Source organism: Gobio gobio (assembly GCF_949357685.1).
Source record: "Gobio gobio genome assembly, chromosome: 2".
Classification (NCBI taxonomy): Eukaryota; Metazoa; Chordata; class Actinopteri; order Cypriniformes; family Gobionidae; genus Gobio; species Gobio gobio.
This window is the reverse complement of record NC_137098.1, coordinates 46,069,355-46,093,171: the sequence shown is the minus strand read 5'-3', so window position 1 is coordinate 46,093,171 and position 23,817 is coordinate 46,069,355. Positions and strand designations below refer to the sequence as shown.

At 42.5% G+C, this 23,817-nt stretch overlaps 1 protein-coding gene across 2 annotated transcripts; it reads left to right on the top strand.

The window, feature by feature from the left end:
• Positions 1-64: 64 nt before the first annotated feature.
• On the top strand, positions 65-22,542 carry ano9b (anoctamin 9b). Of its 2 annotated transcripts, none has more exons than XM_079811178.1 (24): positions 65-277; positions 2,099-2,155; positions 2,476-2,575; positions 2,704-2,849; positions 2,962-3,011; positions 6,582-6,640; positions 6,766-6,851; positions 6,941-7,075; positions 7,214-7,307; positions 14,089-14,149; positions 14,235-14,317; positions 14,403-14,507; positions 17,588-17,752; positions 17,848-17,884; positions 17,977-18,088; positions 19,759-19,816; positions 19,969-20,066; positions 20,222-20,394; positions 20,618-20,770; positions 20,873-21,020; positions 21,188-21,304; positions 21,435-21,528; positions 21,614-21,726; positions 21,804-22,542. In XM_079811178.1, the coding sequence occupies exons 2-24, from the start codon at positions 2,100-2,102 to the stop codon at positions 21,844-21,846; spliced, it is 2,286 nt and encodes a 761-aa protein (XP_079667304.1). In that variant the 5' UTR covers positions 65-277; position 2,099; the 3' UTR covers positions 21,847-22,542. The 2 variants fall into 2 exon arrangements, with proteins under 2 accessions (XP_079667304.1, XP_079667303.1); XM_079811177.1 differs by having other exon boundaries at positions 2,476-2,607.
• The last annotated feature ends 1,275 nt before the right edge of the window (positions 22,543-23,817 follow it).

Sequence of the window (23,817 nt, the reverse complement as noted above, 5' to 3'; positions counted from 1 at the left end):
AGAAAGAGATGACGTCTGTGCTCTCACCTGTAAAGGTAAAAGTAACGATTATACCTTCGCTCTCGCAGTCGGATTTCTTACATGTGAGATGGGAAATGCGGAAGTGTAGGCTACACTGCTTTCGATCGTTCTCTACTCAGTTTGAATTTCTCTCATTAGATAAAGCTGGTCTTCGGATATGTGAGGATAAGAAAAGAGAGACTGACGTCGGTCTGCCTCAACTGAATTGAACTGCTTTGAAAACTTTGATTTGAGAATGGCCTTCACTGATCGAGAGGTACAGTATGTGTGTGTGTCTTCCAGGTTTCGCAGGTACTCAGGTTTTTATTGTTTTAACTGGTCAGTGTGAGACAGCTCATGAGAAGAGAATAGACTATTTTTTTCTGAGTATTTAGTTACAGCTGTTTAGTAATATTCAATGTGCAGTTTATACCTTTTAAATATATAATAGGCTATTTAGTTGGCTATAATAGACGGTGGAGTAGTTTCTGTGTGCACCCACCCTGTCCTTGACATCATAACAAACATTCTAATATTACTGTAACCACATATCCTGTGGCATACAGTAGAGAGGCAAATTGCAGTAATAATATCCCACAACACTGTTTAAAATAGTGATGTGCATCCTTTTTGATTTACTATTTTATTTCTCCTTAGTGAATGACTTTGTCTTGGGATATGTATAAATAACTGTATCATTTGGATTATTATAAAGTGTGTATTCTAGTTGTTTCAGACTATTTACTATGCGCTATTTATGAGGGATTCATGTCCTCAGTAAATGACGAACTATTCTGAGGAACACTCGCCCAACCTGAACATCTTGTTGCTGAGATCTTTCAGGTGTATGCTTCAGAAGAAAGTCTTTGCTGTGAGCGTAAACATGTAAATGTTGATGTAGCCTACAACTCATATTTTACTCAGACAATGCATAATACCAAAACTTAATTAGGGATTAGATTTAATTTTTTTTAGACTCATTATTGATGAATCTGTTTTGGTAGAGTAAAATGATCAGGTACGTGTTCATATTACGCAAATGTGTGCAAAACCGAATGAATAATGGTTCTGTTGTGGTTAAACAGGTTATTTGTCATGCGACTGTGCTGCTTCTTTACATGTCATAGACTAGAGCAAGTCTATTTTAATTACTATGACTTTAGTTAATGATTATGTGAGGCAGAGGTGAGGAATCATAATCCATGTTCTTAGTGATTCCTTAGTCTTTCTGTCTTTCTAACACCCACAAAAACACTCTCGACAAACACTTGTAGTAGTTCTATAAAATGTTACCCAAAGGCATGTCTTGACCTGCCGTCATACCAACAGGATCGCTGCTGTCAAAGTGAAAGCCAGATGTAGGAAAATAAAAGAGAACGAAAGCTTTTATATGCTTCAACAGGTTATCATACAAAAAAAATATTACTTTATGTGTTACATATTTTAGAGGCAACAGTGTTTTTAAAAGATATGTTGAATATTTATAATAATAATAATACAATTCCCATCCGACTGGCTTTAATTACTACAAAACACGTTTCATATGGCCATATGTTTTCTGAAAGACTGTAAGTGAGCTCCATTGAAGTCCTTGTTACACTTGGGTCCAAAAATTTGACACAACTGGTGAAAAGGCTTCTATTTAGCTTTTTTATATAGTGTAATAATTACAAATATACTATCGACATAACAATGTGAGTCAAAAACTTCAAAAAGACATTTGGATCCTGCTGTATTTGGTCAGTTTGCTTTATATAAAGCAGGTTAGTCTCAGTTCTTATGTATTACTGGCCAGCTGCCACTGTAGTGGCTTGCATGAATACAGATTAGAAATTTGCGTTTGAATTGAGATAAGGTTTGGCATCACAGACAAATGTCAGTTTGCATTTAAAGGGTGATACTGGGTTGATTTATTGTAAGTACATAGATTGTAAGTCTTATGCTGTCCTCAATACATGAATGACAGTGGCAGTAGATGAATTCTGATTCTGACGGATGGAGTTTTACAAAATATGCACTTAATATTCAAAAATTGTGCATTGGCCAGTAAACTTTTTTATACCTATTTATAGTTCTCTGTTATTTTTATGTATTACAGGATGATGTGTCTCTACATGAGATGGACAATGCAAATGAGATTTTACTTACACCACAGGTAGGAAAAGAGACCAGACGTGTGTTTTTGTGCATTTGTTGACCAACTGGATTCAATACCACAGTCACCACGGTCACATTTCTACCCAAGCACATGGTCAGTTACTCATGCAAAGCACATGATGATGTTATATCTTACCCACACTATGGTCATAATGTCACGTTAACATCACTTCTTGCACGGCATGACCTAAACCTCACATACCGGTACTCAACCAAGGTCATCCCACAAAACCAATAGTCAGCAGTAATACAGTCTGATCATTCATTGATATTTAAGTTTCTTTCTGTCTTGGTTATTTCTGCATTTGTTTCATTCAGCGTAACTCTTACCTTCCTCGATTATATGACTATGTCTTGGTGGCTGATAAAATGGAGGACATGGAGGACCAAACCTTCAAGAAGCAGGATGCCTTTATTGGTGAATTGAAACGGAAGAACATTAAAGTGACTGTATGTTTTCACTGTCGCACACACTAGTATTGTGTCTTTCAGAAAAATGTGACAAAAAATGTGAACTTACTCAAGTCCCTCATTACTGTTGAACAGAGAATTGATAATGATGGAAAGGTGTTCTTCGGTATCTGTGCACCAGAGGAGATGTTTGCAAAGTACAAATACTTGCTAAAGGTGTCTGATTCCTGTAACTGGAGCGGAGAGCAAAAGTGTGAAAAGTCTGTGTCATTCTGCACCAGGTGAGGTTCACAGAAAGCATCTTCACACTGCTTAAAAATTCATTTGAAATCTGCCACATAAGAAGTTCTTTTCATAGTTTTTGTAATGAGTTTCTATTCCTTTGTTTCATAGAATCAGGATTGTCCACTTTGTCTTGAACAATACATTCATAGGATCAGGAGGTACACTTTTCCTCTCCCAGATCTCCCACTCTCTGTCTTTCCTTTTTCAATTTCACTTCATCTTTTCTTCATCTGTTGTCTTGACTCATTCTGAACCTGAAACTAAAATCTTACCCTACTGTTCAAGTCTTTTTATGCTCACCAAGGCTGGATTTATTTGATCAGTACTTTTGTGAAATATTATTACAATTTAAAATGACTGTTTTCTATTCTAATATCTTTTAAAATGTAATTTATTCCTGTGATGGCAAAGCTGAATTTGACTGCATCATTACTCCAGTCTTCAGTGTCACATGATCCTTCAGAATCATTCTAATATGCTGATTTGGTGCTCAAGAAACAGTTATATATTCAGAAACAGTTGTGCTGCTTAATATTTTTGTGAAAACTGATACATTATTGATAAATAAATTAGAAAAGAACAGCATTTATTTGAAATAGATTTTTTGAAGCATTATAAATGTCTTTACTGTCAATTTTGATCAATTTATGCATCCTATCTACAACCCCAAATCAGAAAAAGTTGGGACAGTATGGAAAACGCAAAAAAAAAAGAAAGAAGTGATTTCTAAATTTACTTTGACTTGTATTTCATTGCAGACAATATGAACACAAAATATTTCATGTTTTGTCTGGTCAACTTCATGTCATTTGTAAATATGCATCCTTTCCTGTCATTCAGACCTGCAACACATTTCAAAAAAAGTTGGGACAGTAAAGCATTTCCCACTTTGTAATGTTGCCATTCCTTTTCACAACACTTAAAAGACGTTTAGGGACTGAAGACACCAAGTGATGAAGTGTTTCAAGTGTAATTTTGTCCCATTCTTCCTGCAAACAAGTCTTAAGGTGGGCAACAGTACGGGGTCTTCGTTGTCGCAATTTGCGCTTCAAAATACGCCACACATTCTCTATTGGAGACAGGTCGGGACTGCAGGCAGGCCAGTCAAGTACCCGTACCCTCTTCCTCCGCAGCCAGGACTTTGTAATGTGTGCAGAATGTGGTTTTGCATTGTCTTGTTGAAATATGCATGGACGTCCCTGGAAAAGATGTCTTCTTGAAGGCAGCATATTATGCTCTATGTACTTTTCAGCATTAATGGTGCCTTCACAGAAGTGCAAGTTACCTTTGCCAAGGGCACTGACACAACCCCATACCATGACAGACCCTGGCTTTTGGACTTGTTGCTGGTAACAGTCTGGATGATAATTTTCTTCTTTGGTCCAGAGCACACGGCGTCCATTCCTCCCAAAAAATACCTGAAATACTGATTCATCTGACCACAGTACACGTTTCCACTGTGTGATGGTCCATCCCAGATGCCTCCGAGCCCAGAGAAGTCGACGGCGCTTCTGGACACTGTTAACATAGGGCTTCCTTTTGGCACAGTACAGTTTTAACTGGCATTTGTGGATGTAACTACGTATTGTGGTACTTGACAAAGGTTTGCCAAAGTAGTCCTGAGCCCATGTGGTGATATCGCTTCTAGATGAATGACGATTCTTGATGCAGTGCCGCCTGAGGGATCGGAGATCACGGTTGTTCAGCTTAGGCTTACGCCCTTGTCCTTTACGCACTGAAATTCCTCCAGATTCCTTGAATCTTTTAATTATGTTATGCACTGTTTAATGTGAAATATCCAAATCTCTTCCTATCTTTCTTTGAGGAACATTGTATTTAAACATTTCAATAATTTTCTCACGTATTTGTTGGCAAACTGGCGATCCTCGGCCCATCTTTGCTCCTAAAGGATTAGACCTTTCTTGGATGCTGCTTTTGTACCAAATCATAATTACAATCACCTGTTGACATCACCTGTTTCAAATCACATCATTATTTAACCATTTTACCTCATTACTAGCCCTAAATTGCTCCTGTCCCAACTTTTTTTGAAATGTGTTGCAGGTCTGAATGATAGGAAAGGATGCATATTTACAAATGACATGAAGTTGACCAGACAAAACATGAAATATTTTGTGTTCATATTGTCTGCAATGAAATACAAGTCAAAGTAAATTTAGAAATCACTTCTTTTTTTTTTTTTTTTGCGTTTTCCATACTGTCCCAACTTTTTCTGATTTCAGACCTTTAACGGCAGTGTAATTTGATTAATGTTCAAACACTTTGTTTACAAAAAAGCTATACATAAAATGTATGTAATGTGAAAACTTTTAGAATCTAAAAGTGTTTTAAAGTCCCTGTGAACTGGAAGGTGCAACTGATTTTATTTCAGTGCTGTGACGTATTTCCAAGCGAAACGGAATATTGAATAGAGGGCTGGGTTTAACTTCAGCGCTCCTCCTCTCCATCTCTCGCTCATAGCAGACTAACGGTTGGAGGGGAGTGGTTAAGGATATTCAAACCCAAGCCATCAAACTGCCATCATGAGAAAGGAAACGCCATTCCAAACCGGAAGTTACTTTTCAGATTTTGATTAAAGATTACCACGGCAAACAATTTTTTTCTGTGTATTAACTTGCACTGAATAATTGTTAACTCTAAGACCCTGTTAAATTAAGCAATACTTTTAAGGTAGTCTAATATTTTTCTGATTAACAAATTGGCTCAGTAAGGGTAGATTTAAATAAAGACAAACGAAATTTAAATAAAGAAAAAACGAAATTTAAATAAAGAAAAACAAAATTTAAATAAAGAAAAACGAAATTAAGTTAAATTAAAAACGAGATTAATTTAGATTGATAATAACGGGTAAGAATGCTAATATATTTTGTTTCTATTATTCTATTTTCCACAATGTCAAAATAACAAAACACAAGCTCAGACATGCACTTCGGTCCATACAAACTCCGCTGTTCTGCGCTCTAGCCAGAGAACACTCTGGTTGCTGGAACACGAGTCGGTTCTATTTCTAGCATGCACGCGTTTTCCACGTGGCTCGAGCGCGCCTGAGACGTGTCTCAGTGTGCAAACTCCAACCTATTAAATATGGGAGCCGAAACTGACATGCCACGCAGCTGAGACGCTCACGCAGCCAGTGTGTCGCCGGCCTTATTCAAGCGGGAATGAGAACCGTTTCGCGGGGGATCCCAGGTGTGAAAAAAACAACAACAAACGAATATTCTAATGTCAAATTTTCAAATCGAATACCAACCCACCGAACGAATATTCGAATATTCGGGTCCGTTCCATATTTATTCATTTTTAAATCTAACGGGAAAAAAAGCCTTCTGAAAAGTAGCTTGTGCCATAGCCTGCCTTCAGGCAAGAATGATGATAAACGCGTTGCTCTCATTGAACATCTTTTATTGTTTCACATGCTCATTTTTTCACAAATGTCAATTTTCCTTGCCTGGGATTTGCGCACAATTGAGGTGTCTCAATAACAACCATCAACATAACAGAGAAGAACATAGTAATTGCAAGCCTTGCACATCAGCAAATAGTTCTAATGACAAATAAAAGCGACAGGCCTCAGTTTTATTTTATATTACGAGTATCTGGCCCTTACAGTGTCTGCAGAGAAAAATTCTGGCCCTTGGACAAATATAGTTGATGACCCCTGCTCTATATTATTATCAATGTTTCTATCCTCTATTTTACTCTGTAAGAGAGCCTTGATGAGCTGCTGTGTCAAGGTGCTTTTGAGTCCATCTTCTGTCTGCACGAGGTAAAAGCCCTTATTTGTTAGGGTATATTCATATAGTCTATAGCCAAGGAAATCATAAAATAAAAAGCGTAAAAGCGTTTTCATTTGAAAAGAACATGTTAAACATTGTTTACTTCTCTCTTCAGAAAAAAGAGCAGAAAAAACTTAGGAAGAAGTGGGCAAGCTGGCTTTCAGTAATGAAGCTTTTTAATCAGCCTGTCTCTGATGTCAAGTAAGTTCTATTGGTTTTATCTTGCTTCTGTTCCTTGAAAATCATCAGTTTTTTTTTAAACACTCTATGTTCACATATGTCATTTTTAGGGACTATTTTGGGGAGAAAGTGGCTCTGTATTACCTGTGGCTGGGCTGGTACACACGGATGCTCATCCCTGCAGCTGTTATTGGTATTGTTGTGTTCTTGTACGGCCTTGCCTTCTTCAATACCAGTCCACTCATGTGAGTATATTTAGAGCAAACAAATTCACGTGAGTGTTGAGGTGTATAGGCAGATGACAGATCAGATGCAGACAGACTAATCAGATTTTAATTGACTCCTAATTATCTCTAAGTCGTGGTGTCTGGGTGTTCTTACAGTCATGAAGTCTGTGACTCCGACACCATCATGTGTCCAAGATGTGACATAAGATGCAATGTATGGAACCTGTCAGACACCTGTACATATGCCAAGGTCAGTGAATAAACATGCCACTCTTTTATTATAATTGAGCATTTCTCGACACCATTAATGATTGTAAATTGTACACTAGTGGGTTTGAGAATCTCTTAGGCTCATTAAGGTGGCATTTATTTAATTAAAAATATAGCAAAAACAGTAATGTTGTGAAATATTGTTAAAATTTTATATAAAATATTTTTTTAAATATATTTTAAATTGTAATTAATTTCTGTGATGGTTAAGCTGAATTTTCAGAATCATTACTCCAGTCCAGTGTCACATGATCCTTCAGGAATCATTCTAATATACTGATGCTCAAAAAACATTTTTATGTAACATTTTAACGTCTCGGTTACGTATGGTAACCCTCGTTCCCTGAAGGAGGGAACGGAGACGTTCGTCGGACGTACCAACGAATTGGGATCACTTCAGGGAGCCCCTATCAGCTTTGAGATATAGAGAACAGGCCAATGGGCCATTGGCGTGCGAGATTTGCATCTTGCGCTCCGCCCCGCGCCGTGGGTATAAACAGGAAGCGAGAGCGAATGCACGCTGTTTTTCACTGAGGAGCCGAACTTAGTGGCTCAACCTGCAGTGATGGTACAGCAACTGTGGCGACGGGACGTACGTCTCCGTTCCCTCCTTCAGGGAACGAGGGTTACCATACGTAACCGAGACGTTCCCATTCAGTCGGTCACGTTCGACGTACGTCGGACGTACCGACGAATTGGGATCCCCTGTGGAAAACGCCACAGTTACTACCACTTCCAGCGCCCAGCGATGAGCCCCTCAGACCCCGATCTGATGCGGGCGGGAAAGTTCACGCAGGGAGAGTCCAAGCTGCTGTTCCGCAAGACCCATTCAGCTGACTGTATTGGATAACGCTGGGAAAGCGTGCCTGTGAAGGCAGCTGCGGAAGCCACATCATGCCCGGAGGGAGTTAACATGTAGAGAATACACGTATGGGCTGGCCGTGGGCAGCACAACATACGGAAGTCCCAGGGGTGGCCCCGGCCAATTCGTGGAGGGGGACAACACGTACCTGGGACGGCAGAGGAGACTCTGCCGAGGGAAAGACACGGGCTCGCCGCAGGGAGCCGTACCGTGGAAGAATACACATATGGGACCGCCGTGGGGGTCACTACATATGGAACCCAGCCTAACACAAGTTCCACCAATGCATACGAGTGTTAGACCTGGCGTCGAACGCTCCGCCACGTCCGACTGCCGCGGGTTGCGGAGGACTCAACAGGGTTCGCCGATCCGGGGAACTCGACTGGAGCAGAATAAGCGCACGCATCTGTCTACCATAGGGGAGGGAATGGCGCAGCAAGCCGACACTAGAACGGGCACTTCGGTGTTACTGACTATGGGAAGTGAGCACACAGGAAGAAACCGGCTCTACACGGAGGCTATAGAATCTAGCGAACGTGTTAGGTGTCTCCCAGCCCGCAGCTCTACAAATATCTGTCAGCGAGGCGCCACGAGCCAGCGCCCAGGAAGAGGCAACACCCCTAGTGGAGTGGGCTCTTAACCCGAGCGGGCAGGGCACGTCTTGGGACTGATAAGCCAAGACGATGGCATCCACTATCCAGTGGGCCATCCTCTGCTTGGAGACAGCCTTTCCCTTCTGCTGTCCTCCGTAACAGACGAAGAGCTGCTCTGAGGTCCTGAAGCTTTGCGTTCTATCCACGTAAGTCCGGAGAGCACGGACGGGACAGAGAAAAGCTAGGGCTGGGTCTGCCTCCTCCGAAGGCAGCGCTTGCAGGCTCACCACTTGGTCCCGGAAGGGAGTAGTGGGAACCTTGGGCACATATCCAGGCCGGGGTCTCATGATCACATGAGAGTTACCGGGCCCGAATTCCAGGCACGATTTGTCAACCGAAAATGCCTGCAGGTCCCCTACCCTCTTGATGGAGGCCAACGCAGTCAGGAGTATTGTCTTTAACAACAGAATTTTCAACTCAGCTGACTGCAGAGGCTCAAAGGGTTCTCTCTGTAGGGCAGTTAGCACCAGAGTTAAGTCCCAAGAGGGTATGGAGGGAGGACGAGGCGGATTTAACCTCCTCGCCCCCCTAAGGAACCTGTCGACCAGATCGTGCTTACCTAGAGATTTTCCATCTACTAGCTCATGATTAGCGGTGATAGCGGCAACATAGACTTTGAGGGTGGAGGGAGACAGCCTTCGCTCCAACCCATCTTGTAGAAAGGCAAGCACAGAACCGATCGAACATCTTCGGGGGTCTTCTCGGCGAGAAGAGCACCAATCGACGAACAGGTTCCACTTCAACGCATAGAGGCGCCTCGTAGAGGGGGCTCTAGCGGAAGTGATGGTATCAACTACCGCTTGCGGTAGGTCACCTAGAACCTCTGCGTCCCGTCCAGGGACCAGACATGGAATTTCCAGAGGTCTGGACGCAGGTGCCATAGGGTGCCCCGTCTCTGAGTCAGGAGGTCCTTCCTCAGAGGAATGGGCCAGGGAGGTGCTGTCGCAAGGAGCACTAGTTCCGGGAACCAAGTCCGGTTGGGCCAATATAGAGCGACCAACAGTACTTGCTCCTCGTCCTCCCTGACTTTGCACAGTGTCTGCGCAAGAAGGCTCACTGGGGGAAACGCATACTTGCGTTCTTCCCGGGGCCAGCTGTGGGCCAGGGCATCCGACCCGAGGGTTCCCTCGGTCAAGGAATAAAACCACTGACAGTGGGTCGTCTCTGGGGAGGCAAACAGGTCTACCTGTGCGGCCCCGAAACGACTCCAGATTAGCTGGACCGCCTGGGGATGGAGTCGCCATTCTCCCGGAAGCACCGGCTAACGTGACAGCTCGTCGGCTGCACGATTGAGCAGGCCCGGAATGTGAATGGCACGAAGCGACCTCAGATGCTTCTGACTCCATAAGGGGAGATGGCGGGCGAGTTGTGATATACGACGAGAGCGTAGACCACCCTGTTTTTTGACGTACGCAACGGTCGCAGTGTTGTCCGTACGGACCAGAACGTGCTTGCCTCTGAGCGGAACTTTGAAGCGGCTGAGTGCAAGACGAACTGCTAACAACTCGAGGCAATTGATATGCCATTGCAGTTGAGGCCCCGTCCACAGACCCGAAACTGCAAGCCCGTTGTACGTGGCACCCCAACCCGTGGATGAGGCATCCGTGGAGACAACGGAGTGCCTGGACACTTGTTCTAGGGGAACTCCCGCCCGTAGAAACAAAGGGTCCGACCATGGGCCGAAGGTTTGGCGGCACCTCGGATACACTTGGACACGGAGGGAACTGCTGTGCCACGCCCATCTCGGGACTCGATCGTGTAGCCAGCGTTGAAGCGGTCTCATATGAAGCAATCTGAGCGGCGTTACTGCGGCTGCGGATGCCATATGCCCCAGGAGCCTCTGAAAATGTTTCAGTGGTACCGCTGTCCTGCCTTTGAACGAATTCAAGCAGTTCAACACTGACTGGACGCGCTCCTCTGTGAGGCGCGCTGTCATGGCGACCGAGTCTATCTCCATACCGAGAAAAGAGATCCTCTGTGTGGGACAGAGTTTGCTCTTCTCCCAGTTGACCCGAAGTCCCAACTGGCTGAGGTGACTGAGCACCTTGTCCCTGTGTTCGCACAACTGCTCTCACGACTGGGCAAGGATCAGCCAGTTGTCGAGGTAGTTGAGAATGCGAACACCATGCTCTCTCATGGGGGCAATGGCCACCTCCGCAACCTTCGTAAAAGACGCGGGCGACAGGGACAGACCGAAGGGCAAGACGCAGTACTGACATGCCCGTCCCTCAAACGCGAAGCGCAGAAAGGGCCGGTCGAGGGGAAACGAGAATGAAAGTACGCGTCCTTCAGGTCGATCGCTGCAAACCAATCTTGGGGACGGACGCACCTGAAGATGTGCTTCTGCGTTAGCATTCTGAACGGCAGCCTGTGAAGGGAACGGTTCAAGAATCGCAGGTCCAAGACCGGCCATAACCCGCCGCCTTTCTTGGGTACAATGAAGTACGGGCTGTAGAACCCGGACCTCATATCGGCTGGAGGGACCGGCTCCATCGCGTCCTTCGCCAGTAGGACTGCGATCTCCGCCCGGAGTACGGGGGTGTTCTCCTTCGCTACTGGGAAGTGAACGCCCCCAAACTTAGGGGGACGCCTGGCGAACTGAATCGCATAGCCGAGTCTGATGGTACGGCCCCCGAGACGGGCTGGGAAGCTCTAGCCAGGCTTCCAGACACCGAGCAAGGGGATTAACCACAGACGTACCCGCAGCGGGGCAGCGACGCGGAATGCAGGGATCCGACTCGGACGGCATGGAGCGGCCCGAAGTGGGATCTGAGTGTGCTGTGCAACACTTACCTGCGTCCGCGGAGGGGGCGTGCGAGTGTGGGGAGGCCGCTTGAGTGCGTTCCCACAGCCGGCGCCCCCTGCTGGCGAAGGGAGAGGCGTCTGAGGGTGGTGAGGCATGGGAGCGTCGACCACCGCCAAGCGCGCTCCCAAATGAAGGAGGGGCTGAGCGTAGCAAGGCTTTGTGGCGTTACGCACGGTCTGCCTCACCTCCTTCCTCAGCGGGGAACAAGAGTGGCGAGGCATAGCGTCGCGCACTGTTGTCCACGCACCGCTGAGAAGAGGGGAATGAGAGTGGCGAGGCTTTGTAGCGTCACACACTGCCATTCTCGCCCTCTTGTGGGGAGGGGTATGAAAGCGGCGAGGCTCTGTAGCGTCACGCTGCCATTCCTGAACTCCCGAGACCCAGAGGTATTGGAACTGCTCTTTTTTATTTTTTTTTTGGGTACCACTGGCTGTTTTTAACATCAGTGGCGGAACAGAATTACTAATGGTTTTCCACCCGGCCCTCCTCCGGGGAAGAACAGTTCCAGACCAAATCCGGGTCAATTGTGTTTCTGGACCAGGGTGGACATCGTCTAGCCAAGGGCCAGCGCTGTGCGCAGCTCAACCTCGGCTCAGAACTACCCTCGTGCACTAAGCAGGGCGGAGGTGGCCTGCCAGTGGCACTGCCACCCCACCGATGAGGGTAGTGAGAGAGAGGAAAACTTTATACAGATTATGGCCCTATTGGTGTTCCATATTTTGGCACCAATAGTTCCACAATGCCAAAGCCTTCCAATGCACATCCGAAAAAAGGCAAGGGGCAGGCAAGGCGATTTACGCGTTGCACTATGCCTCAGCCATCCGGGAAAGCATGGCTGTCAAGTATGAATCTGATTCAGCACGAGCGCCCACTATTACGGTGGGAATCTCAGCATCATCTTCATTTTCAACACATAACAGCCCTCTCTCCGATGCAGCGATTGACATCTGTCCTCTGCTAGAGCCCCAAATGAAACGCTGGGTCCCCTTTCAAGGACCAGCAATCCCATCTGTAAGCTACCAGCAGACACGTGAGACAGTGGGCGTGGCCGTGAGACGGCACACGGCGCGCTGAACACTCAAGCCCTTATGAAAAAGGCAAGACGAACAGCGCGCCGACGTGGCTATGCTCTCATGAGAGAGCATAGACCACCCACGAACACAGTCTCAACATGCTTGCGATGCGATAGAGGAGTGAGGGGCCCACAGAGATGTACGCGGCGGGGAAGCCTCACTGTAATCCTCAGGCCACCCAGGCTTATCAGCCAAAATAGTCCCCCCTCTGGTGCACCAGAAAAGAGACTAGATCGGGGTATAAGCGAAGGGACTCAACCCCATTTGAGGCATCATAGTCTCGACCGCGCATCGGAGGCGCCGAGTGACGCGCGCAGAGTTGCCGTGGCAGCCAGACGGCACACGGCGCGCTGAACACTCAAACCCTCACGCGGAAGGTGAGATGACCAGCGCGTCGACGTGATCCCGTTCCCCTGAGAGAACATGGATCACCCACGACACAGTTTCAACATGTTTATGCGAGATTGGGATTGTGGCCGTCAGGACAGGAAACAACCGCATCCAGAAACGCACGAGTGGAATGACGTCTTGAAAAAGACGCAGTGTCACACCCGTGTTGCTCTTTTGTGAGGAAACGCTCTTTAAACAGTGCTGAAGCACCCAGGGGAAGACCGCGGCAACACACAGGTGGTAAGTGCAGTCCTGTGGTGCACTCACTGAAACAAACGCCCTCACCAAACCGACAGTTGCTGTGAGAACAGCAGTTTATGCTGATGCAGCGGTGAACATGCGGTCGCGCTGATTGTGCCTTTTCGCCAACACAGAGCGTCCTTTTCGTTCTCTGGAGCATCTCTCGTGCAGATAGGCTCTCTTTTAGAAAAGCAGTCTTGCTTCATCAACGCCGTTCGGCTCCGAAGTGAATGACAGCGTGCATTCGCTCTCGCTTCCTGTTTATACCCGCGGCGCGGGGCGGAGCGCGAGATGCAAATCTCGCACGCCAATGGCCCATTGGCCTGTTCTCTATATCTCGAAGCTGATAGGGGCTCCCTGAAGTGATCCCAATTCGTCGGTACGTCCGACGTACGTCGAACGTGACCGACTGAATGGGAACATGTTATTATTATTATTATTATCAATGTTAAAAACTGGTTTTGTGGAAACCGTGATGCATTTTTTCAGGATTTTTTGGATGAATAGAAAGTTACAGCATTTATGAAATCTTTTGTAACATTATAAATGTATTTCCTTTTACTTTTGATCAATGTAATACATCCTTGCTGAATGAATTTCAAAAAGAAACTGACCACAAACTTTTGAGTTGTAGTGTATATTCAAAACAAACGAGGATTGAATGCCACACTATTTTCTGCCTGTGCTTCTCTGTGTCATCTTGACTAGTTGTGTTAACAGTAAATGTTTACAAACAGGTGAGCCAACTATTTGACAATGAAGGGACGGTGGCTTTTGCCATGTTCATGGCGATTTGGGGTGAGTTTTTGCCCTTTAGTTAAAGCAAAGTACATATTTCTATGTCATATGACAAATCCTAAGATACTGTTATTTGTTTGACTAGCAACCCTGTTCTTTGAGGTGTGGAAGAGACATCGATCTCTCTATGTGTCAAAGTGGAAAGTGTTTGACTGGTGCGAGGAAGAGGTAAACTCATTACTTTTTCTCATCATTTTTTTGGGCATATTTAATGTGCATCTTCTGATGGAACTGCATGACTATTTGTCCACAGGAAGAATTGATTTTGGAGATCGTAAATAACCCTCAGTGTAAGCCCAAAGAGTTCAGACATTCCTACCTTCGCAGCATCGTGGTGCTTCTGTTGGTCACGTTAGTGGTGAGAAACACATTTTCACATTTTACATTTTATATATACACTATATTGCCAAAAGTATTGGGACACCCCTCCAAACCATTGAATTCAGGTGTTCCAATCACTTCCATGGCCACAGGTGTATAAATCAAGCACCTAGGCATGCAGACGCTTCTACAAACATTTGTGAAAGAATGGGTCGCTCTCAGGAGCTCAGTGACTTCAAGCGTGGTACCATGATAGGTTGCCACCTGTGCAATAAGTCAATTTGTGAAATTTCCTCACTACAAAATATTCCACGGTCAACTGTTAGTGGTATTATAACAAAGTGGAAGCAATTGGGAACAACTCAGCCATGAAGTGGTAGGCCACGTAAAATCACAGAGCGGGGTCAGCGTATGCTGAGGCGCACAGTGCACAGAAGTCGCCAACTTTCTGCAGAGTCAATAGCTTCAGACCTCCAAACTTCGTGTGGCCTTCAGATTAGCTCAAGAACAGTGCATAGAGAGGTTCATGGAATGGGTTTCCATGGCTTAGCAGCTGCATCCAAGCCTTACATCACCAAGTGCAATGCAAAGCGTCGGATGCAGTGATGTAAAACACACCGCCACTGGACTCTAGAGCAGTGGAGAGTGAGACGTGTTCGACGAATCACGCTTCTCTGTCTGGCAATCCAATGGACGAGCCTGGGTTTGGCGGTTGCTAGGAGAATGGTACTTGCATGACTGCATTGTGCCAACAAGTGTAAACTTTGGTGGAGGGGGGATTATGGTGAGGGATTGTTTTTCAGGGGTTCGGCTTGGCCCCTTAGTTCCAGTGTAAGGAACTCTTATTGCTTCAGCATACCAAAACATTTTGGACAATTTCATGCTCCCAACTTTGTTTGGAGACTTTGTTTGGGAATAGTTTGGGGATGGCCCCTTCCTGTTTCAACATGACTGCGCACCAGTGCACAAAGCAAGATATATAATATTAGCATTATTATTATTTCAAAAGTTGTTATTGTTTAAAAGCAGTGTTGGGTGTAAATAGTTACTAAGTAATTCGTTACTGTAATTTAATTACTTAAAGTAAGGGATTACTCTATATAATTTAGTTACAGTTACGTATGATGTAATTTAACTAAATACTGTGTATAGACTGTAGAACAATTATATATAATACAATAGTGGAATTAACATCAACATTTAGGGCCCTATTTTAACGATCTGAAACGCAAGTGTCAAAGCGCGAAGCGCAAGTAACTTTGTTGGCGGGTCTCGGCGCTGTTGCTATTTTCCCGGCGGGATAAATGGCTCCTGCGCCCGGCGCAAATCTAAAATGGGTTGGTCTGAAGTAGCTTCATTATTCATAGGTGTGGTTTGGGCGTAACGTGAATAAACCAATCAGAGCGTCATCCAACATTCCCTGTAAAAGCAGGTGCGCAAGTTCCATAATGGATTGCTATTATTATGGCGTATTTACCAGGCGCACGCCAGGAGCGGTTCACAGCCGAGGAGACTGATGTGCTTGTAAGAGCAGTGAAAGACAGAGAAGTTGTGTTGTATGGAGATGGGAGAAACCCACCCAAAATAGCGTCGGTTAAACAGGCGTGGGAGGAAATAGCCACAATTGTTTCATCAGCTGGCATCCCCAGGACGTCGCACCAGTGCCGCAAGCGCTACAATGACATCAGAAGACGGGGAAAGTCCAAGCTTGCCAGCATCAATCAGGCACGCCGTGTAACGGGAGGTGGATCTGCCTCTACTCAGGACCTGACGCCAGCAGAGGACATCGCTGCGTCCACCCTCACCGATTTTTTTTCCTGGTTCTTGACGGACAAACCAATTTGTTAGATGGCCTTATATACATATATGTCTTGCCAGAAGTTGCCACTATTGGGCAAACAGGTCTCCTTAATTATTAGACTACAATTAGCCTGAATAATTTGTAAGCTAGATTTATGCCTATTTTTTCACATCTTCGTGGCACACCACAATGATTTCCGTCATCTCATGTGTTAATATTTTTTAGTGTAACAATTTATGATTTGCAAAAATAACTGTTGCATCTGTGTAGATTACATGAGCAAAGTGTATGCGCGTTGTGCACGCTATACATTATGGTCAAGCATGCGCCCTTAAAATAGCATAATGAACAACGCGCAACGCGCCACTGACTTTAGACTAGGTTTTTTCTGGTCAGTGGCGCAATTGTTTAATGGAACAGCAAAATAGCACCAGGGATTGTTTGCGCCGGAACACGCCTCCTTTTTTGCGCTGAACCGCCCAGGTAGCGCAAGTTCATTCACTAGTTTAGCGACGTGCTTCTGTGGAGGGAAAAGCGCGCTTTGCGCGGGTGCAAAATAGGAATGACACATGCGTCGGTGTACAAAGTCAATTGCGCTGGGTGCAAGATAGGGCCCATAAAGTCTAACTTTAAAATGCATGTTTTTTGTATCCTTCTCACATTTGTAATACTTTGGTCAATTAATAAGAATAATTTATGTATTTTTAAATTATTTATTTGAATGAATAAAAAGAGCCGTTTCATGTCAATCCTTGAATCACTTAACCAGTTGAGGTTGACATAGGATTTAGAAAGTAATTAATAATAAGTAATTAAATACTTTTTGGAGAGAGTAATTTGTACAGTAATCTAATTACACTATTGAAGATGTAATTAGTAACTAGTAATGAATCACTTTTTTAGAGTAACTTACCCAAAACTGTTTAAAAGGATTTACACTTATAAACATATTGGTAACACTATACAATAAGGTTGTATTAGTTAACATCAGTTAATGCATTAGTTAACATGAACTAACCATGAACAACACCTTTGTTCAGCATTAGTAAATCTTTGTTAACGTTAGTTCATAAAAATACAACTGTTCATGGTTTGTTAATGTTAGTTCACAGTGCATTAACTAATGTTAACATGATTTGAATAATGCATTAGTAAATGTTGAAATTAACATTAACAAAGATAAATAAATGCTTTATAAGTGCAGTTCATTATTAGTTTATGTTAACTAATGTAGTTAACTAATGTTAACTAATGAACCTTATTGTAAAGTGTTACCAACATATTATATAATACAACTGTATCTTCATTGTTCTCAGCTGGTGGTGATCATTGGTGTGACCCATGCTCTGGTGATCTGCCGTGTTTTAACTGCAATATTGCTGTCCCAAAGCGACTGGCACTTTCTGCGTGATCATGCCACCACAATAGCCATGATGACCGGGGCAGTGCTACACTACATTACTATTCAGATTATGACTCGGGTAAGAGAACTGAAAGATAAACTGTCTAATAGGCATAAAACATCAGCTTGTTAAAAAAAACATAGCACCTCTCTAATTAATATAATTATTTTCAGGTCAACAAAATTGTGGCCTTCAAACTGTGTGAGTTTGGTGGGTAATAATAATAACAATAATAATAATGATAATAATTGTTTGCAGTAGACAGGCTAAGTACTTAAAATGTCTCTGTTGTTTATTTGTAGAGAAGACCCGTTCCTTTGCAGCCACAGAGAAGCGCTTCACAGTGAAGATGTTCACATTTCAATTCTTTACTCTCTTCTCATCACTATTTTATGTGGCGTTCTTTCTGGGAAGGTAATTGTGTGCGTCTGTGTGAGTGTGTGCTTATCTAGTTATACAACCCCAAATCAGAAAAAGTTGGGACAGTATGGAAAACGCAAAAAAAAAAAAAGAAGTGATTTCTAAATTTACTTTGACTTGTATTTCATTGCAGACAATATGAACACAAAATATTTCATGTTTTGTCTGGTCAACTTCATGTCATTTGTAAATATGCATCCTTTCCTGTCATTCAGACCTGCAACACATTTCAAAAAAAGTTGGGACAGGAGCAATTTAGGGCTAGTAATGAGGTAAAATGGTTAAATAATGATGTGATTTGAAACAGGTGATGTCAACAGGTGATTGTAATTATGATTTGGTACAAAAGCAGCATCCAAGAAAGGTCTAATCCTTTAGGAGCAAAGATGGGCCGAGGATCGCCAGTTTGCCAACAAATACGTGAGAAAATTATTGAAATGTTTAAAAACAATGTTCCCCAAAGAAAGATAGGAAGAGATTTGGATATTTCACATTCAACAGTGCATAACATAATTAAAAGATTCAAGGAATCTGGAGGAATTTCAGTGCGTAAAGGACAAGGGTGCAAGCCTAAGCTGAACAACCGTGATCTCCGATCCCTCAGGCGCTACTGCGTCAAGAATCGTCATTCATCTTTAAGCGATATCACCACATGGGCTCAGGACTACTTTGGCAAACCTTTGTCAAGTACCACAATACGTAGTTACATCCACAAATGCCAGTTAAAACTGTACTGTGCCAAAAGGAAGCCCTATGTTAACAGTGTCCAGAAGCGCCGTCGACTTCTCTGGGCTCGGAGGCATCTGGGATGGACCATCACACAGTGGAAACGTGTACTGTGGTCAGATGAATCAGTATTTCAGGTATTTTTTGGGAGAAATGGACGCCGTGTGCTCCGGACCAAAGAAGAAAAGGATCATCCAGACTGTTACCAGCAACAAGTCCAAAAGCCAGGGTCTGTCATGGTATGGGGTTGTGTCAGTGCCCTTGGCAAAGGTAACTTGCACTTCTGTGAAGGCACCATTAATGCTGAAAAGTACATAGAGCATAATATGCTGCCTTCAAGAAGACATCTTTTCCAGGGACGTCCATGCATATTTCAACAAGGCAATGCAAAACCACATTCTGCACACATTACAAAGTCCTGGCTGCGGAGGAAGAGGGTACGGGTTCTTGACTGGCCTGCCTGCAGTCCCGACCTGTCTCCAATAGAGAATGTGTGGCGCATTTTGAAGCGCAAAATGCGACAACGAAGACCCCGTACTGTTGCCCACCTTAAGACTTGTTTGCAGGAAGAATGGGACAAAATTACACCTGAAACACTTCATCACTTGGTGTCTTCAGTCCCTAAACGTCTTTTAAGTGTTGTGAAAAGGAATGGCAACATTACAAAGTGGTAAATGCTTTACTGTCCCAACTTTTTTTGAAATGTGTTGCAGGTCTGAATGACAGGAAAGGATGCATATTTAGAAATGACATGAAGTTGACCAGACAAAACATGAAATATTTTTGTTCATATTGTGTGCAATGAAATACAAGTCAAAGTAAATTTAGAAATCACTTCTTCTTTTTTTTTGCGTTTTCTATACTGTCCCAACTTTTTCTGATTTGGGGTTGTACTCTAATAACAGTCTATTCAAAGTGTCTCTTTATGCTGTGCTTAGGATCAATGGCTATCCAGGAAACTATGTTCGAATTGCAGGGAAATGGAGACTAGAAGAGGTACGATTCATGTAGGAATCATTGTACATTACATTTATATTTACAAATGCATATTTACATGTATGCATCTGTCAGACGCTTGTATCCAAAGCTGAATCGAATCTTCAAATCTAATTGTAAACAAAAATAAGAGATTTCTCTCTCTGATTTAGTGTCATCCAAGCGGCTGCCTTACAGATCTCTTCATCCAGATGGCTGTTATTCTGGTGCTCAAACAAACAATCAACAACATATTTGAGTTCACAGTGCCGTAAGTGTTGTCAAAAATATACACTAAAACCCAATCAAATCTTCTTTCGCTGTTAGCTCTTTTCATTGTTCAAAAAAAGAAAGAAAGAAAAGCCAGTGCTTATTGGACTAATTATTCTCTCACTTTCTATCTCTGGCTATGTCATTTCTCTGCAGCTGGTTAAAGCTTTGTTTTAGGCGCACAAAAGCTAAGACCATGCGCAGAAAGTGTGGTAGCTGTTACCGGAAGGCATTTCGATGTGACCAATGCAACCTTCATAATTGGCTGGCAAACTACGAACTGAATGATGTTAATTCTTTCAGCTTGTTTAATGAGTTTTTGGAAATGGGTTTGTATCTCTCTCTGTCTTTAGCACATACTAATTTTACAGTCTTGCTGACATTTAGTTTTTGATTGTAATATCATATTTGGATTGTAAAGATGCATTTGATATATTTTGACATTTGCTGGAGTGATGTTTAGTGCAAATAAAATGAGTGTGGCTGTGACCACAATGTTGCTACGCTAAAATATTGTAGACTAACACATGCTGTTCTTCCCTGTGTCATTAGTTCTTCAGTTCAGTTTCACCACCATCTTTGTGGCTGCTTTTCCTCTGGCTCCTTTATTGGCTCTCATCAATAACATATTTGAGATCAGACTGGATGCCATTAAGATGGTCAGCCTTGAGCGCCGCCTAGTGCCCAAAAAGACAAATGACATTGGTGAATAGCTACTGTATTTGCAGTATTTGTGTAGTGGTAATGTGTCAGTTATCATCATGGAGTAAACCATTGCATGATGTGCCGTGTGTCCTCCTGTGGCAGGTGTGTGGAATGCTATATTGCAAGCTGTTGGGGTGATGGCTGTCATTGCTAATGGCCTAGTGATTGGGATTACTTCTGACTTCATACCCCGTCTGGTGTATCGATACCATTATGGACCTTGTGCTGTCAGCAATAGTACAAACCTGGAGTGAGTATCTGAGCTACAAACCACAAAATAAGCTCCTTTTGTCCACCGTTTTCTCTCACCACAACAATATTGGAAAAAAGTGTCTTATCCAAAACGTTTGTTTATTTGTTTTCAAGCATATAATAGTAGATTACTGCTGTAATGATTGCATTTATTTTGTCTGATAGCTGTATGACAGGGTATATCAACAACACTCTGGCAACAGCGTTCATGTCCAATAAGAGAGTGCAAAGCGACTTCAAGCTATTGATCACAGACGACGGATATAATGTCACAGAATGCAGGTGACGACTTTGTTGGTTTTTACTACAACTAATAAGGATTCATTTGTTTGGTTGGTTCATACGGACTGAGGAGATATTTCATCATGTGATACACTGTCATTGCATTGAATGTGTATTGTTTGTTCTACAGTTACAAAGACTACCGCAGTGATGAAGACCAGAGTCTCACCTCTCAATTTTGGCTCATTCTGGCACTCCGCTTTGCCTTTGTTATTCTGTTCGAGGTATAAATGTCATTTAACTTTATTTTTTTAATTAATATATTTTGTTAAATATTGTCTGAGATCTTTTGTTCTTCTCTCCGCTCAGCATGTGGTGGTGATGTGCAAATTTATTGCTGCCTGGTTTATACCTGACAATCCCATCAGAGTGAAGAATGACAGGCTAAACGACAAACTGAGAAGACTGAAAAAGGAACTTCAGTAAGTATTTTCATGTGTCTCTCTGACATATAACTTCTCACTGTGATGCATATTTACTGAGTCTCTGACTTTAACAGGGAAGCAAATGCAAACTATGACAGCAGATCTACGGAGGTGTGAACGATGAAGGTTCAAGCCGCGTTCTTTCATGTGAGGGATTTGAAAACATTCTGTGTGCAAACAAGACTTGACACAAGGAAGATTTCTGTATTTGACTGAGATTATTACCGGATCTCTTCACTTCACTACTTCTGGAGCCTTCAGTTTCTTTCAGTTTACAGTTTTCCCTATTTCAATGCAATGAGCAATGAAAGAAAATTTGACTTTTTTTAAAGAAAAAAGAATGTGAAAATGCCAAATCAGACAGTCGATGCCTATTATTTTATTTTGTGTGTGTGTGTGTGTGTGCTTCAAAGAGAAAGTCCTACAAGGCTAAACTAATCCATTGTTTTTGTTGCCAAAAAAATGCAATGATTTATGTTCCCTATATTTATGTGTTTTAATGTTTATTCTTAATAAAAGTTAAAAGCTATATTGGGCTTTACAATGAAACATTTTTTTATGAGGATCTTTACATAAATGTGAAGACCTGAATGTGACAAAAGAAAAACAGGAATTGAGCCAATGTGTGTTATGCTCTTTACTATGCTGTCTATGGCAACTGTCTTTCTCAGTAGATAGAAATATATTTTGATATTGTATTTTTGATATTGTACTATTGATGAACTCATTTTAAAATCAGTGTTCCTGGAATGAAGTAATAGGGTGAAATAAATAGTTGAAGTTGAAATAAAACCGTCACCCTTTTGTCCTCCACAAGATGTCAGTAGAAATGCATGTCTACACTGCTGAGTTGCTTCAGACAAAGAATGAATACTTGAGTTCCACAAAGAGATTTCCATAGTTACTTTTGGACAATGCGTGTTGTCTTGTTCTGTCAGTTGCTGAAGACTTATATTGTGTTGCTGTCAATGGGTTATTCATAAGCTAATATTTACATTTTAATAATAATAATAATGTTTATAGTAAATACAATGTGAAGGATTTGTTCTTTCCTTGTTTGCTGGAATCGGAGGGCAATATCTGCTGAAGTTTGCACAAAGCTCCATTGTTTTATCTTCTAATAATAGCCCTTGAACCCCAGTGAAAAAATCTTTACCAAAATGTATTTAAAATACATTTATTGTTTTGTTAATGTGCTTCATGTGAAGTACTTCTTTATTGCACAATGCATATTTCTTAATATTAGGCCTAAAATGTGTTTTAATATCACTATTAGTAAGGATAGTATGATCACTGTCTTTAAATGCATGATATTTAATGTGTACCTAAGTGCACTTGTTCCATTATCATAATTACTTAAGTGTATCTTTAGCTGGACCTCAGCACTACTTCTGGGTTACTAAGTACAAAATTAGTTGTTCAGTTTTACAGACTTTAAGTATATCAATTTAGTATACTAAAAGTACAATTGCAGGGTATTTATATTAAGTACATAAATATACTACAATAAACTGTATTTGTAGTATAGGCATAAAATTAAATTATTTCAAATACATTTTGGTATATTTAATTTTCACTATAGGGAAGATTAACAGATATGTTGAATTTTGAGATTATAGGCAGCTGTGAATCTTGTCAGAGAGTGTGTGCATTCACATTTTTTCCTATGAAGCAGCAACTTTACATTTTTTTAAAGAAATGATAGTCTTAAACTGCTTCCGCTAAGTGTTGCTGAGCCACATATGGGGAACTGAGTAATTTCATGTGTGCATATTTCTGTGGCTGCGTTGGGCTTTTCCATTCAGCCAAACATACTTGGCTCATACCACGCAAACCAGATATGCATAAAATGTGGAGTGCCTTTATAATTTGGAGGTCATTAAAGGTCTTAATCTTCCTTTTTAATTACCATTTTCTCTTGCGAATAAACTGCGTTGGATTTTAATTCTATATTTTTAAATATTTGCTTTGTCTTTAGTGTTTAGAGAGTAAACAGTTAAAAAACATTTCTCTAGGCAGAAGATTTCTTAAACATTGCACACTGTTCATCTTCCTCTCTTCATCCAGTTAGGCCTAAGCTCTTTGTCA

What these genes read in the sequence shown, in the direction of transcription:
- ano9b (XM_079811177.1), top strand. Translation starts at nt 257, where the DNA reads ATGGCCTTCACTGATCGAGAG. An exon ending in TCTGTGTCATTCTGCACCAG is followed by an intron (nt 2,850 to 2,961) that starts GTGAGGTTCACA and finishes TTTGTTTCATAG; the next exon opens with AATCAGGATTGTCCACTTTG. An exon ending in CTTCAAACTGTGTGAGTTTG is followed by an intron (nt 17,885 to 17,976) that starts GTGGGTAATAAT and finishes GTTTATTTGTAG; the next exon opens with AGAAGACCCGTTCCTTTGCA.